General features: G+C 33.8%; 1 protein-coding gene across 1 annotated transcript in view; it reads right to left on the bottom strand.

The window, feature by feature from the left end:
• Positions 1 to 17,540, bottom strand: part of LOC127857229 (transcription factor collier-like) — a 35,708-nt gene extending 18,168 nt beyond the window's left edge. The window contains exons 1-6 of the mRNA XM_052393643.1: positions 17,464 to 17,540; positions 15,554 to 15,707; positions 13,412 to 13,475; positions 11,242 to 11,297; positions 9,320 to 9,393; positions 7,913 to 7,981 (exon numbers count right to left, since the gene is read on the bottom strand). Coding sequence (XP_052249603.1) covers positions 7,913 to 7,981; positions 9,320 to 9,393; positions 11,242 to 11,297; positions 13,412 to 13,475; positions 15,554 to 15,707; positions 17,464 to 17,540 — 494 coding nt within the window. The remainder of the gene's footprint in view (positions 1 to 7,912; positions 7,982 to 9,319; positions 9,394 to 11,241; positions 11,298 to 13,411; positions 13,476 to 15,553; positions 15,708 to 17,463) is intronic.
• Positions 17,541 to 18,674: the final 1,134 nt, after the last annotated feature.

The following is an 18,674-nucleotide window of genomic DNA, read 5'->3' on the forward strand; positions in this document are numbered from 1 at the left end:
ACATACGCAAAACGTATTAATGAGCCCGTTTGAGACGAGCTACGACTGCATAATCAAGAAATATTTCATCTGAATACAGACTTCATTTACGTCTATCCATTACCATCCCCGGTGTAAGAAAAATGAATTGGCCTGACACCGGTTTGGGTCCCAGAGGAGCGGGCAATTAGTTCGCTATTTGTAGCCAGTGCGCTGGAGGAATTCTTGAATACGCTCAGGGAAAAGACGTTTGTGTCACACCGGGGAAAGAGACAATTCCGGTGAGGAAACACGAGTGTCGTGGATCTGTTGCTGTTTTGCTGTCACAGAGAATACCGTCGACAATTTGTCTAACTAATATTTAATGGCAATTAAGGCAAAACTCCATTTATTGAAAGGGAACTATTGGTGGTACTTCAGCTCTCGCTTCCATGCTTAAGTATTGTGTACAATGCTCAATATCATTTAACGATTATATTCTAAGTTCTTGTTCACACACTTTTGTTTTATGGCAAACAATAAATGAAACAACACTTCTTAAAACGATGGAGTTTCATTAATGAAACGTAAAGAAAAATCATACGGAAACACGCAGCGAAAAAGACAGATAAAAAGTATATAAAAGTACCACTCGAGAAATAATTCGATTTGTTTTTCAAATAAATGTAGAAACACAAGCACTTCACCTATTAATAAATAATAACAAATAATAAAAAAAAATGATTACAAAACTGTGAATACTCTGGCGCCACTCTTCAATCTCACATAGTATCCAATCCCGCTAACAGTCTCTTGGTGATGTTTACCAACAAATTATATAGTCCATCAGGACCTATCAACATTTCATAGGGATTGTTAGCCGCTTCCATGGAGACCAGATCGATTGCAATCAACCTTATGGGATTTTGGAGCGAACATGACAATCCTTGCAAATTTAGATAATTCTTTTGCCTTTCTTTAAGTGGACGTTTCGTCAGTACCGTGTATGACATTGTGACCCCGACGGTGAATTAAGACTGAATTGAGCAATACCGAAATCAAAATTGTTTGTATGACATGCTCTTGAAGTCTACATGGCATAGGTGAAACTTAATATGTAAGTATAAGCTGGAAAAGCATTGATTTTCAGTGTGTGTCTACGTGGATTAATGGCAGACAGAAAGAATTTAACATTTAGTTTTGCTTTTCATCTGATCCGCCAATTTGATAATTCGTATCAATCGCGTTTGCTAAAATGCCAATATATTAAAGTAATATAAATTGTGCATTATATGAGTCGTGTTCTGAGAAAACTGGGAATATTGCATAATGCATGTACGTAAAGTGTAGTCCAAGATTAGCCTGTGCAGTCCACACAGGCTAATCAGGGACGACACTTTCCGCTTTTATGACATGCATTCGATGACACATCGACTATGACATTAAAACTGAACATGATTGACGACGATCAGAACAAATCAGGAGAAGAGGAAAAAGGAACCAAGCTGAAAACAAAGCATATTCTTTGTACAACTAACTGAATTACGAAAACGAGAGAAAGCGTGAAATCAACCCGCTTTTCCCGGCCAAAGTCGTTTACTATGGAGTGTTTTAATCGGCATAGTTAATGAATTAACTCTCGAAATAAGGAACATTGATAACGTCTTAATATGCCCGTGGAACGTGCGGGAACTTTCGATGAATTTTCCCACATTCTCTTACTTGTCTTCATTCTAGACTTCGCTAACAACGAAAATTTTCATTTAAGCAAACGTGTGTATTGTTCGGGTTGATACAAATATTTTCCAAAACGATGTTTGATTTTTTTTAATGACAGTACAATTAAAAAACAAACTTTGTTTGCTCTTTTTTTATCAAATTCCAATTAAGTTCCATATCTGAATCAGTTTGTTACTTATCAAGTACAAGTTAAATTTATAAAAAAAAACTGAAAAAGATTCTGTTTTTTCTTAATTACAGTATAAACGTATATATGAGTTTTGTGTCATCGCATTTTCCATGTTACTATAAACGTGCATTACTTGCTTCAGTTGCATAATTTACTTTCTAACGACTTTGTACTAATATTTAGATATGTTTTTTAACACTTCATCGTGAACAAACCAAGCGCCTGTATGCATTGATGCTGATCTGTTACACAGACCGTGTGCTCTAAGTTATAAAAAAAACACACAATATTTTTCTCTAATTAAAGAATTTTCATAACTTTTGCATTTAAGGAATATATGACATTGCCAATACATTCAAAATAATAGCATCAAATTCTGCAACAATCCACTCTGTGTATATAAAAACTATAAATAAATAAATAAATAAATAAATAAATAAATAAAAACGTAAACGTTATAACTTTAAGTTGGCAAAAATATGAGATACACATTTTTTTGTAAAGCCCACTCTTCTCATTCCAAAGTAACATTGCTGTTACAAAGAACATTGAGTTTATATATATATATATATATATATATATATATATATATATATATATATATATATATATATATATATATATATATATATATATATATATATATATATATATATATATATATATATATATATATAAATATATATATATATATATATATCATTAGGAAAAAGTTGAATGGTGTGTATTTAAACACTCATGAAATCTAAGTTGTACATACAGAGGAACCCAAACTCGCCGCCCCCCCTTACACACACATTGCCAGAATGCTTAAATGCTTAAACCAGTCATTAGGAAAAATGTTCTGTCGCCACTCGTCCCGTTTTATTGCTGCATATTGATTTGTAGTCATGAAAAGACAGTACCTTTACCATGAATTATTTGCCTCCATCCATTTACAAACCGTAGTGCAATTCGTCCCCATGAAGTTTCGTTCCCGAGGGACATTTGTCAGGCGTTTTATATTTTGCTCTTCGTCTTGCTCTAAAATGTTTGGCGTTAAAGCCAATGACAAATGGACTTCGATTTTCACATTTAAGGTCTGATTTATTATGTATGTTTTTTATTATATTAAAGTCATCGCGTTCTTTTTGGATGACCGAGTAATTAGTTATATCGATGTATTTATTTACGAAATATTTTACGGAAATGGATATTTCATGAGTTGAACATGAAATTCTCTATTGTTACATGGGCTAATTTATTTAAATATTGAACAGTATTGCAGGAATTTCAATTGTTATTTAACTATACATATTCATAATTTACTAAATATATGTATTTATTGAAGGATGTTTTTGGTAAAATGTGTTATTTAAACGTTCAAACTAGATTAAAAATAAAATATAAAATACGTACGTTTTATCGATCAGGACAATATAATTATTGTTTTATACTCTTAATACTTCGATAAAGGAACATAGTGCAAATGCAAATATTTCATAGTTCTCATTTTGTTATTTTGTTAACAGACTCTTCGAAAACACCATTCAATTATCAATATAAATTTGCATTGTTTGCTGTAGTACATTTATCATATCATGTACAATTTTTCAAAAGGTTTCCGTTCGCCTCTGTCACAATTCATGTATATCAGTGCATACAACGTCTTATGCAATATTTATATATGCTGTTAACTGACGATGAAGCGGCCATGTATGGACTATCAATATGCTGCAGTTTATCAATTGCGTTTCATGTGTACTTCAAATAGTTCATCAATCTGAATGCCATTAATCTCGGTTATGCGCGGATGACTAGACCTATCAGATCTTGTCAAGTGGTACCATCGGCACATGCCGTACTGAAAAAAGTCACCTTCTGGTGCGGAAATTTTGATGACATGGCGAAAACATTCGTCCATCATTACCTATATAAGCAATCATCCACACTTAAAACTACGGTTTATCATAAAAAGCATGTTATCACATATTAATTTCCAATTTCGTGATATAGTTTATAATTTTCCCCAAATAACATAACAAACATACCATATATCATGCAATATATCCATATATAATATTATGATAACATTTTCTAAGAATCAATACCACGAACCACAGTTTTCAACTTCGTAGGGATTGTATTCTAAAAGCTCGTAAAACTACCATTCACTTCCTTTTTCTCGTCTTGCTCCTTCGTTTTAGGGGACTTACAGCAGCTGCTGAAGTTGCTAATTAATGAATTTAAGATTTCACAAGAGCGTTTAACATCTGATCAAAGATTTCTAGGGAGAGCATATCGGCAATGCTCTTCGGCCAATTAGATATAACCTCCTTGCCCAATTAGATCATACTTGCCCATTAGGACCAATGCTGTCAATTATATAACGATTAGTTTATAGTTACACTCGATCAAGTCCGTTTTAGAACAAATAATTTTTTCCCAACACTGATTCTTATTTTATCGTACATTTATTACTTATGCACATCGTTATTCGGTTAACAAGCAGTTCATTATAATTAATATTTCATATACACACTATATTAATAAATGAACGATGTTTTGGTATTTTTTTTATTATGCAAACGCGGGGAATTAAAGCAAACACAGCTCAAACTTAGCAATAAATTTAAACGAATAGCAATATTCGTTCAAATAAATTAGTATGGGTATGTTTGATCTATGTTTTAAACACTTATCATTTAAACAAAACACTAATCTCTAATAACAAAATTGTCATACTATAAAATAAGCAAACATCTGAAGAAAATCTATCGATAATCTTCCACAAGCGAGTACGTATATAGTAGCATATGTCTTTTCACCAGAAATAACGAGTTTGTGATTCAACAGATAACATAAAACCAATAAATACCACGAATGTTTTTCAAACTTTCAAAGGCAAAGTTTACGGAAATTTACTTTGTAATAACCATTTTCCGCTTCATTCTAGCTCGAAGACGCAGATCATCTGTTGCCCATGTTTTATTAAACATGATCCGTCCTCTCATCTTGCCATTAACCAATACATCAAGCCCTATCAGCCATCCAACGATCTCCAATTATAGAAGTAGTGAAAACATGTCGAGTTCTAGTATGATTTATCATAAAGACAAAGAGGAATTCACTACTTTCCGGAACGTGCGCTGGTTAAGGGGCTAATCAAATCAAAAGAAAGACCGATGGCCGCACGCCGGGAATAAAGATATCTTGCTCCATGGTCAGTGTAGTCTTTATAATAAATTAATAACCTGTTATGGCGTGCCATGATGGAATTGTTACGCAATATTGTACGCTTTGGTTTGGTTGGTTTCAGTTCAATACATCTCACTACATATTTCAACTCACCTAGAAATCCTATATGCGTGTTCTCAAATCTACCTGTTACTGTCTCATTAAACATTAATATTCTATCGATAAGCAGAAACTTGCTGAACAATAAAATTGTGCGACAAATTATATGCACCCTAATTGTTGTGTATTTACTTTTATTTTATTGAAATACAACACTGCACGTTTACTTTAAAACCACGCGTCCATCTTCAACAGAATTATAAATCTTAAATCTCATATTCATTATTTTGTCCACAAAAATACCAAACAAAAAGGCCATCGTAGCACTGAAGAGCTCATCTGAGTGCGAGGAAAATATAACCTGGCGACCTAGTTTTTTTAACACGTGACCTCGGACGTGACCTAGATATCGTAAAGATAATCATTCTGAGCAAAGTTCCTCAAGATTGAGTTATAAATGTGACCTCTTTAGTGCTAGCAATATTTTCTTACGATTAAAACTCTTGACCAAGGTTTTTGACGCAAGTGACCCATATTCCAACTGAACTCGGCCAAGATATAGCATTCCCCTTCTAGAGTGGGAACAAAGTTCTCCAAAGATTTAACCCTCTGATCTTGCTTTTTAGACCACGAGAAAAGAATCAAAATCGGCTAGGTTACTGTCGAGATATACATTATTGCCAAGCGTCGTCAAGATAAAGTCATAAATGTGACCTCTTTAGTGATATTAGGATTGGAACTTGTGACCTAGTTTTTGGACGCACTTAAGTCCGATTCAATCTCGACATAGATAGTGTTAATACAAATTTACTGACCAAGTTTCATCAAGATTGAATCATAAATGTGGCCATAAATCTGGGTTTTCTCAGATTTTTTTTCCTGACCTAATTTTTGTACGCAAGCTACCAAGATTAAAACTTGGTTTAGTTTTATAAATATTGAAATCTGAAGATGGCCTCTTAAGTGTTGTTTTTCTAGGAATTTGCCATTGCGACATAGAGTTTTGATGCACACGATCCATTTCGAACTCAGTTTGTATATTATCGAATTAAACATTATGTTTTTTTTCAACACTGAGTGATATATGAGACCTCTAGAGTAAGAACAAGATAAGGCCTGGTGGCTTAGCATGTTTTGAAGTTTGTCATTAAATGCTTTATATTGATAAATGTAAACATTAAATTTTTAAAGCTCCAGTAAAAGATCAAAAATAAAATTTAAAAAATGAAAAAAAAGCGTTGCAACGCTTTATAATTTTTAGGTTTTTAAATCGTCAAAAGATGCATATAATGGCTATATTAGACCATGGCAAATGTTCAGTAATACTGTTTCTTCACAAATATCATAACTAAACCGAAAATTTGCGAATCTGAAACAACTTTTTTCAATTTTGTCAATTTATCATACCGTGAAAAGATCCCTTTAAGACGCACTTGACGCGGAATCGAACTTTGAGTAGAAATTTTTAAGATAAACATTTTGAGCAATTTTCGTCAAGATAAAATGAAATCTGTAGCATTTAGTGCGATAAAGACTTTAACGTTGACGAAACACGACGCAGGACGACGACAAAGTGTGACCGCAATAGCTCTCTATATAAAAATCGTGCTCCGCAAAGCTTAAAACGTAAAAGTAAATCATAAGTTTCAGCTTTTTTGAAACATTTAAAGTGAGATTATGATTTTTAAATAATAAAAATACATTATTAGCAATTAACAATTCTATTAACATACTCGCAAATATTTTTGTTAGACAAATGATTAATAGTGACGAACGACTTTTCAACAGCAACCAATAAACAACAATGAAACTGTTTGGCAATAAGAACGCTGTTTGATAATGTTACTTTCTTAGTTTCGTGTTGACTGAAGATGTGCGGAGTCTATCAATATTTGATGAGCCAGTTCCCAGGGATATATTTAACGCCGTGTTAAGCATGGGTCGAGAGAGACTTGGGAGCAGCAATTGTTGCTTAACATGTGCAAACACAAAATGGTGGGCCGCAGTGGGATTATAAAGTCTTCTAACGACCATGAAATATTACTTAGGCATTATGTTGTTATCAATTATAGTTATTTGTTGTCTCTTGTGATATCCTAGGTCTAGAAAATAGGTCAATACAAACGTTTTTCGGTTGATGCAATAAGTAAGCCATTAATTCAAACTATATTATAAACGCTCAAGCCAAATAAAAATGGGCAATGTGAATAACACAATAACACAATACAGCGTTTGCACAAGATACGCATCTGTCTCATTTCTTGTTGTTGTGTTTTCCACTCAAGAATTTAAGTTCATTTATTAATTAAATTACAACGATGAAACACACAGTTCCGGAAAAGTGTATGCATCCTGTCGTATATTTATATTTTTCCAAATAAACGTGAAAATACAATCCTCATTTTGTTTAATAGAATGCCAATTTGTTTTCTTGAACAAACAAAGAAAAAGAAAGCGACAATTTTGACAATTATGTACAATCAATTCCTTTGGTTTTCATATCAAGACCCATAACATGCATTTGAGTATGCACTTATTTTTGAATACATATCCGACAATCATGCCTTACTATATGTACAATACAGTACGTTAAAAACGAAAATGCATCATTACAAATATGAAAGTTTTCGCCGATGAATAAAGCAGATATATCTTGTACTTTCTTCTGACACTAAACAATTAAAAAGTATACCCTATAATTGAATGTACATGTATATTAGCACGAATCCTTTATGAATACAGACACGATGAGACAACATTTTCATTTACCTGTCAATTATTACGGGATCAGAAGGGGTCTCATTTCTGTTGCCACAACTCTTTTTATCGCAGCATCGACTGGAACAGCACATGTTAAAAATAATTTAAAACGAAAATTTACATGCATAATTAACAGAAGGGTCAGTACTTATTATTGTATTATTGGCAGTGGTAGTTCACGAAGAACTCAGATGCCTATTTGGATCGTTTTGCATGTTGGTTACGTTTGGGAATGTTCAAGCTTGAAACGAAATGGTTGGTAAATAATGTACGTAATTGAACAGAAAGATCAACAATAAAACCAACTCAATATGTGATACCAACATGGCACCAAACAATTTTGATTGTTCAGTCCAGAATTCCTAGAACACATGGTAATTAAATATAAATATCTACACTTTACAAAGCTTGCGATAAACTTTCATTGTGCTGACATACAACAACGTTGTGCTGACATACAACAACGTCCATCAAATCCACTGGATTTAAGTAAAACAATATCAGATCGATTAAATCCTGCTGCTAAAGTCAGGACAGGCACAACACATTCCAAAAGCTGACTACTACAATGAAACCATTGATGGGTCCCATGAATTATTTAACATTGGATATTGACACCATGTACTACGCCTGACATATGCCAGTTTCTAGCGTTCGCACGCGAAATGGTGAAATGCATTGACAAACCTTGTTTATATAATTACATCGTTAATTGGCCAATGTGGTCAATTGATATAGACACTTCGCTAATTGCGTCTAATGAGTATCACTAATTGACCAAAACTCTGGCCACCCCCTGGGAGCAACTGAAAGGTATAGCCTTATCACTGCACACATCAAAATAGGCGATGATATACCTATAGTTTGGCCCATTTGCCATCGTGTGTCGATCAGATGAAGTGATTCATTGTTATAATAAATGAATACTACCACTACTACTACTACTACTACTACTACTACAACTACTACTACTACTACTACTACGACTACTACTACTACTACTACGACTACTACTACTACTACTACTAATAATAATAATAATAATTATAATAATAAGAATAATAATAATAATAATAATAATAATAATAATAATAATAATAATAATAATAATAATTATAAATAACAATAATAATGATAGCATGCCTATTCATTAAACATTAATATATATAACTAGCACAATGGAGTAGAACTAGTACTAGTTATGGTTCTAAAGTTGTCTGTCGTATAATTGATGTTGTATTTCTGATGTTTATAAAATGGCGGTGATTTTTATACGTTTTGTTGCTCTGGCGTGTGCGTGTTTTTTAATACATCTTCTAACTTGTAAACATGTATATAAGTAAGGGAAACAGCTGCATACACTATTTTAACATAGAAATACCATACATTTATAAATTAAATGCTGATAAGCCTTACCTGCACATGACTTCGTGTGTGAGAAGAACGCGGCACATTTCTGGGTTCTTGTCCTGTCCCTCGTATACAATTGGCTGTGAATAGACAGTATAGCACAATTATATGTTATTATGTATATCAACATTTATATTTCCATCAATTATATACTCATATGTTTGGGGAAATAATTAATTCTTGCGTGAAAGGGTTAATTCGTGGAACGGCACATCGATTCAATTGTGTTGATCAGCAGTCAAATGGAAATACAAACTTAATTTGTATAAATGAATACATGTAAATATTTTTCACAATGACATGTGCAATGTAGTTGCGTTACTTTCCAACATGGCTTTGCTAGTTTCACACATTACAGTTAATTAGAATCGCACGTCGTAACACATATATAGCAAAATATATTTGTTTTATATATCCCAATGTAATTTGAAATACTTTTTTGCATCATACACTACATTGGATATAAATAGCTTACGAAAAAACGATTAAATGAAAACGATAAACTGCTATAAATTGTTAACTCTTTCATCGCTGGAACCGAATTTTGAAGGCCTTTGCAAACAGTTTGGATCATGATGAGACGCCACAGAACGTGGCGTCTCATCAGGATCCAAACTGTTTGCTATTCTGATAGTATTCTTTGAAAAAAAATCGAAGAAAATGCTAATTTTAGAAATTCAGCAGACGCCATTTTTGCAGACGACAAATTTCCCAGCATGCAAAGGGTTTAGGCTTACTAGTATTTATCTCTCCCACAAAACGAAACAGAAGGGATGTGCAAGTGTGAAAGCTTTGCACGATTAACACTTTCGTGGTTCTGTTCGTTGATTAATTCTAGGAAGAAGTCATTCATATTCTTGAATTTACTCCGAACGACATATTGATTTTGTGCAAATATAAAATCTGTGCGTTTAATCAGAATCGAGATCTGTTAGCTGTAACATTTCTATCATTTCTGTGATCGAGAAGGCCCGTGGACCGTCGACAAATATTAAATATTACTCTATGTCAGGGCGTTAACAGAATTACCATTTGAGGGTATCACTGATAGTTATCAAATTATTTTAGGGTAATAGTTACAAGATGGAGGGGCAACAAAGCGAAACATTGCGTGAGAAGCGCATGATATCTGGGTGAATTTGTGTCTAAGAATTTTAACGGGCGTCTAATTTGTCTCTTGCGACGAGGGCCTATTTTCGGCCCATTGTTTGGATCGCGTGGTTTCCCCAAGTGAGAGGCCATATGTCGGATAATTACATAAGCAATTGAATATGCGTCTACATATATTGGATCATTATTGATGTAAACTGTATGAACAAATAGTATTGTAAAATAATAACTATTATGTAAAACAGACACAATGTCTGTTTTTATTTATTAAATTAACAAACTATACTAAATTGCTAAAATGGATGCAATGTTTGCAATATTTTAAAAGGTCAAACTATCAACTATATAAAGCAATCTTATTTATTTAATTATAAACATAAAAAAAAGAAACTGTGATGTTCGTTGATACTGACCGACTGAATCAACTTATTGTGAGAGTGTTAAATTTCAGTACACATGTTATTCGTAAAAATACACATTTGTTGAAACTGTATAAAAATTAAACAGTTGTTATTTAAAACTTGTACCAGAACGTTCGTTTCAGTACTGTAGTTATGCCTCCGATTGCTATAAACGTGTATACTTCCATTTTGTAATTAAATTCTTCGTTTTCACGTTTTATCCGATTGTATATGACTCTCGAAATGCACAGACGCTTCGTGTAAGCCGTTGAAATAGTAATATTTTACCTAAAATATTAAATAGGAGAAAAACATAAGCATTGTCTATGATTTTAGTCTCATATAACTGACTGTGCATAACGCTTTTAATCACTGAAACCCATGAAAAGGGGACAAACGAATACAAGCGAAACTTACAGTTTTTGTGACGGAATCGATGAGACGTATGTACAAATCTTGTTCTTGTCTGACCCCTGACGAATAAGGTAATAAAATAAGAATATATACAGACAAGTATAAATACAATAAAATAAATATACATTAACCCATTTATGTCTAGCGTCTAGAAAAAAGCCTTGGCAAACAGCGTAGACCCAGATGAGACGCCGCATGATGCGACATCTCATCAGGGTCTGCGCTGTTTGCTAAAAGGAATTTCTGTAAGAAATATTCTAAATATAGAAATAAATATACTAGACATCCCTAATTTTGGAAATAAATTGATCCAATTTAGAAGGATGGGAGAGTCCACTATGCATAAATGGGTTAATGTAATGCACTGTTTCTTGGTCTAATTCAGTGAGGCCAAAGAAATTACTGTTTGATACATGATCATTTTAAGTACTAGTATACACTTTATTAATACTTCTAATTACTTTTTAATTGGAACAAAAATAAATTTAATGTACCAATCACATGAACACAAAACATTATGAAATGTCTGATAAAAATTATAATTCTTTGTTGTGGCTATTTCTCCATTGCAATATGGCATCCGTTAGGGCGCAATGCTTTCACCTTTTGCATGTATCTGATATAAAATACACCTGCGGCGCGAGTTCTGATGAGATTATCTCCGTGTTATCTAAATCAATGGCATTAATAGCTTCGATTACACACTGGATATTGCTGTACGGTCATTAAAGAATTCGCTGATTGCATTTCTAACGACCGAGTGCATTCTTTTATTACAAGTGGAACAACTTCATTTAATGCTGACTGTTTTTAATGCTTGCATTGTTATTGTTTTGGAGCAATGTGCACGCCGAACCAAGTGAATACCATTACTGTTGTAAAATCATTACTGTCGTGCGAATTGGATAATTTCATAATGCACGTCAAAACCGTTTCATATTACATGCCGAATCAGTCGTGTTACACAAATAAACACCAAGTTCGAACGTTACGCATAAACGAGGCTTTATATTTAATTTTATACGGAAATATATAATATAATCTCTTTATACACTGCAATATAATTATCTAATGGATAAATTCCATGAATACAACAAAAAGCATGTCTCTTCCGTTTAATGACCATTTAATCAAATAGCAATAATTAATACAAATACTCGAAGAGGCAAGAATATCGTAGAAATTCGATTTGGAATTATGAAAATCAATCAGTCATGTTTTTAATATAAAAAATAATAAAATAATAATAATAACAATCATCATCATCATCATCATCATCATCATCATCATCATCATCATCATCATCATCATCATCATCATCATCATCATCGTCGTCGTCATCGTCATCATCACCATCATCATCATCATCATCATCATCATCATCATCATCATCATCATCATCATCATCATCATCATCATCATCACCATCATCATCATCTTCATCACCATTATTATTATTATTATTATTATTATAATTATTATAATTATTATTATTATTATTATTATTATTATTATTATTTTATAAAGTAAAATATATGAACAATGTCCCAAATTAAATTTGTTAATAGTACGATTGTTCTGTAAATTTTGTGACATGATCATCAATAAAATTCATTAAGTGACAGTGAAATCGGAAAAATATTGACTTGTTTGTTCGTTATGTTTACTAAAGCATAACTTAAGTCAACAGCCCTACACGTGTTGGGTTCTTAATAACGCGATCTCTGACCGAAGCGCCGCGCTATTGTAAACAAATCGCGCGGAATTGTGGGAAGGGAGTAAATACCTTCATCATTTCCGTACAATCAAAAGGAGCTTTTTCATTATCACTGTCACAATTTAAAATCGACGCAATTATTAGTTATGTTGACTCAGACATAATGTGATTTCTTAAACATGCAATCCATGTTTAAATAAGAACGACGAGTGGGTGCGAATCGAGAAATCGAGTTTAAAAGTTAATTGGAAAATGAACTCTTATCTGATTGTTGTTCTGGGAGGTACTTAAGCATTCGATATTTCCGGATAGAAAATCGATTGAATTTAACATACATCTTTCCCGTACATACGTATCGCTTACAGACGATATTCCATTGCGTTAATAAAATGAATCGCCGAGTAAAATTTTAAGAACAGTCAAATAGCTTTAATAAGTTTATGTTTTCCAACTCACCGCTTGCATAAAGCAGCTGTATTCTGTAGTGAATTCCATTATTTGTTTTCTGTGCATCTAACTCCTGAAAAACAGAAAACTTGTGATAATGTATAACATCCAACATAAAACGATTAGCTAAATTAGCAAATAAGGATCATTAACTACATGAGTTAGCAAAATGATGCTATAAGTTCAGTACATTATTTCTTTCTAGCAAAATGCCTGTGGACGAAAAAAGAAGTATCATACGTATCGATTAAAGAAAATTAAAGTAAATTTTTTTAATACATCAACTTTTTGTTTGAATTTCTACATAAATGCGTCAGAATGCACGTCTATGTGATCGGTCATAAGCAATAAATGTCAGTGCCACACGGAACTTCTGTTCAGACGGATACCCAGAATTAACACATCCACGGTAGATTGTTATCTCTACGTCTACGTAACACGTTACGGTGGTCCGAAAGGCCTGACCTAATTGCAATGACAGAGGTGCTATTGATCAAGAAGTAGCCCCGCACAGGTGGGCTATCAAGCAATCAAGCGTTATCTAGGCGGGTGGGCAAATTACCGTGTATTCATGGGCGAAGTATTCAGTACCCAATTGCAGTGAAAAAAATATTTTTCAAATATTAGGTCTATTGTGTTACTCTCATATTTTCTCTCTAATGAAATAAACTCTGCCTGCTAAATGATTTTCGTGGTATGCTTGTGCAATATTAATTAATTCAAAAACATTTTTTTACAAATGTCTATGTAAAAAAACATCTATATGTTATGATGATTTTTTTAAAGTTATGTTTAACCTTTCTCCTGCTGTACTTTCTATTGTGTGTGAATATATAATTATGATGGTATAAAACAAAGAAAAATGTTAATGTTACGAGACTCAAAAAGGTTTAGTTTAGTTTAAACCTATTTATTTTAGCTCGATTGCGTCGAAAGCCTTAGGCTTATATAAACGCTCTCGAGTCCGTTTCGTGGGCCTAGAACCAGTACTTGGTGTCTTTGGGGGAGATCGAAAGAACGCTCCCACGGTGGGGATCAAACCCGTGACCTCCCGGTCGCAAGGCGGACACCATATCCATTACACCACGGCGACCTTAGATGTCAAAAAGGTTTACTTATACTTGTCGGTGTTTTATATATACATGTATAATATAAGACATAAATATGTCAAACAGCATGCGAAAATGGAGAAACAACATGCAAAACATCTAAAAAAAACACGCGTTTGAAGTGCAGGCACTTACAGCAATTTAAATATATCAACAATTAAAAAGTAAAACCATTTATATGTTTTATAAACCGCGCTTTTAGAAAACTTGGCTTTGTCTGGAAGTGTCGTCACAGATAGTTCAGGGAAATACTTTCCGCATAGACTGGTTGTTCGCCCAGAAGCTCTTCTTAAGAAAGCGAAATGTGACTTCCCGGATTAGCCTTCACATGTATTAAGCCTTGTTTTCTGAGAACGAGTCTCAAATATGTTTGGCGCTCATAAAAATAAGTCGATTTTGCGCTCTCATAAATAAACTTTACAATAAAACTTAACAGACAATATTTTTAAAGAATCGAATATACCAAATATGATGAAAAAATAGGTAATACAACACTTAATAATAAAATGCAAAAGGCCTTAAAGGGGCCTTTTCACAGATATTGGCATTTTTTAACTTATTCATTAAATGCTTTATATTGATAAATGTTAACATTGGATCGTAAAAGCACCAGTAAAAAATCAAGAATAAAATTAAAAAAAGGAAAATAACATTTCCCAGAGCAGGTTTCGAACCAGTGACCCCTGGAGTCCTGCCAGAGTCCAGAAGTAAAAACGCTTTAGCCTACTGAGCTATTCCGCCGAGTACACATTCTTAACGTATTTTATACCTTATATCTTCGTAGTTTCACAAAATTTAACGACAAAAACAGAACTCTCCAAATTATTTAATCGTTTCGCGTTGCAACGCTTTATAATTTTTAGGTTTTAAAATCGTCAAAAGATGCATATAATGGCTATATTAGAGCATGGTAAATGTTCAGTATTACTGTTTCCTCACAAATATCAAAACTAAAACGGAAATTTGCGGATCTGAAACAACTTTTTTCAATTTTGTCAATTTACCAAAGCGTGAAAAGATCCCTTTAAGGGTGTATACATACCGTCTCCTTTTCGACGAAATCCACGAAGGCCGTTCTTTCAATCTCCACCGGCTGACCCTGTCGGTCGTAGAGAGCGAGCACGAAGTGGAAGAAGTTGCTCTTCCGGAGATTGCTGGGGGGCTGCTTCTCAAAGTGCGCACGTGCTATTCCCAAACTGTACGGAAAAACGGGACTTTTTTTAAAAGTGTAAATGACATCATATATCGGATAATAAGTTTGTGTTATCGCTAGAGGCAGAATGTTCGTTAGCAATCACGGCTGAAATGCGCGTCTATTGACAATATGTTTGCTGTTTTTTCATGATCCATTTTTTTTACTGTTGCGTTTTTGTCGGTAGTGCTTTTGTCGTCAGTTCTTTGTTATATGCCATTTATAATATTTTGTATACACTGATAGTCGCGCAGATAGTTACACATAGCACTTCGTTACTAGCCTACGATTTGATAATTTGAAGTTTTTTTCCCTTTAAAGTTAGTTGTCAAATGACGAATTTAAATGAAGAATGCTTTCATATTTAGAAAAAAATCTCAGAACATCATTTTATTTTTCGTAAAATTGGTTATCCCAATTCAGTGCTTGTTAGATAATTAGCTGAAATAGAAACGATGCTTGTTTATTTGCAATACAACTATTGCATTACTTTCTTTTTTGTATATAAAACTATCCGTAGATGTATTCACATTATTTAAAATTTGACTGAATATAATATTACGAAAAATACATAATTTCATTAAATTCACAAATACTTAGTATCCCACAATCATATGGCAATATTATTCCAACAGCCTTTTCATAAAAGGAACGCAGTTTTATCTGTCGCTTCACCGTGAAGTATAATTCCTATGTTACTGTACGGCTTTTCAAGAACCAGTATTTCCTTCCACGAATCTTGCATGCAAAATGACTTTATTGATATTGGTAATTCAAAACATCTCTTTGTACATAATGCAATCAGGCTAAATACTTTGGGGACCACCCGATTTCAACGAATGAGCAGACGTTAATTTTGAGCGCTCGTAGATCACGTGCTTCAAACTCCGCAACGTGATATTGAGAGCATGACGCAAGGGTCCTGAGTGTTTAATATTTAATGGCGAAATTACAGACAAATATAGATCAGCGCTGAGAGCAAACGTGCGTCATGTGTTTTATATTTATTGGTCGTGACTTGTTAACCAAACATGAAATATAACAGATATTTGTAAATGGAATTTGAAGAAGGCGTTGCTTCGAACATTTGTTTACACTATAAGTATTTAAAGAAAGAATAAATATCACGATTTTCACAGATTATGATGAAAATAAAGTACAAACTCACAATCAATATCATCTTCCTATAAAGTGTAGCTTATTACAAACGGTTAAAGTTATTTTTAATGTTCTCGGACCGGTTTTTATTTGTTCCGTTGACTGGATTTTATGTAAAATTTCCGACTAAACACACACAATAACCATAAGACGATGCGACATGTAATTATCGTGTTAATGGATGTATATTTTTCTGACCAGATGACGATGAAAGTAAAATATAATAATAAACTGCTATACCATTAAAGTAAACAAATGACAGTGACTCTGGATTCATTTTTAAATGTTTAACTCTTCTAGATTGAATACTGATTTTTTAAGTCTTGTAATGTCTACTTCATACGTAAAAACGCAATTATTTTTCAATTAAAATTAAGTGACTTTTCAGATGTATTTTCAGTTTTTATAGTTATTCTTTTGCACTTGAAAGTTGGATAAAAGCAACACACTAAATCCTAATGTCAATAAATTATATTTCAAATGCAAACTAAATTACATGGACATCGTTGCTGAGTATTTTATTTGTTACAAAATAAAATATCATTGGTTCTTAAATAATTGTGAATGTGGTCCAAGGGACCTAGGATGGGTCGGGTACTCGCCTTCCGCTTCCTTGCTCCACCATCGTAGGTTGCATCCAGTTCCGGACAGGGGCTAGCTGCGATATCTCCTCCTTCATTTAAGAGAGTTCAATCTTATGACGGGCTTCTTTTCGACACTTTTCACTTCATTTGTTAGAACACTTTTTCGAAGGCAATTTCGCACGTGTATTAGTAGCCCTGCATGGAAAATATAGCTTTCATCACCATCATATTTCGCCAATTGCCGAAATGGAAAATTGCAATAAAGATGTCCCGTAGCGTGATGGAAACTTGAGAAAATACGAAACACTCAAAAAATGTGATAACTTTCGTAATCTAGGGATCTCTTTCAAGAACTTCTTCTGTCGATTTGTATATCCCAATAGACACTTAAAAACCGCGTGTTTGCAAAAACTTTAATTTCCACAAGTCGGCTCAAACTATGCAGCCGTCTACCCGGTTTTCAAGAGCCGCAGAGGGTCAATTTGTTTGATAGAAGATCTGAAGAGCACTATTCTCCAAGCGACACCACTCGAGTTATGTCCTTAATCCCCGGCGGAACGCCTTTTGTTGCTTTTCTGTTCCGCGCATAAGTAAGCTGTCCCCCTAGAATTTCCCGATCCTATGGGAGACCGCGGTTCCAGAAGGAGGGACTATCATTGACCAATCAGGATATCGAATTTCATTATGTGCCAAGAAGTGTTTCCGAAGCACCGCCCATTTTCGCGTAAACGGTTTCCAAGCGCGCTCGCCCTGGAACCGTTAATCGATTAGCCAATCAGAATCGCGATCGCTAGACACGGCGTTACAAATGTGCGTGCTGAATGTATCCGATATTTTCCAAAGTGAGATACAGGGTTGTGTCCCTTTGGTCTTTGGATTGCCATCTGTGATTGCAATTATACAATGTACCGTTACGAACGGAATAACAAAGCGGGGAATGTTTCATTAAACAAGTGCAGTTACATTTATTTCGGATAATGGACTCAGTTATCTTTGATGTGTATTCGAACCGATGGCGATCGTAACCACCGAGTTAGTTCGATACGGAACATGACTATCAAGCCGGTATAACGGAAACCTGTCAATAATTCATAACTTTGGAAATTAAAAGAACCCTTAATTCAGGTTTTGCTTTCTTTGATTCTCGATTTCGCTGCTTCAAAGCTGTTCTATATTTTGTATGTATTTGGTTTTGGTTGATTTACAGGCATCTTGCAAACTGCAGCTGG

Source organism: Dreissena polymorpha, chromosome 14 (assembly GCF_020536995.1).
Source record: "Dreissena polymorpha isolate Duluth1 chromosome 14, UMN_Dpol_1.0, whole genome shotgun sequence".
Lineage (NCBI taxonomy): Eukaryota > Metazoa > Mollusca > Bivalvia > Myida > Dreissenidae > Dreissena > Dreissena polymorpha.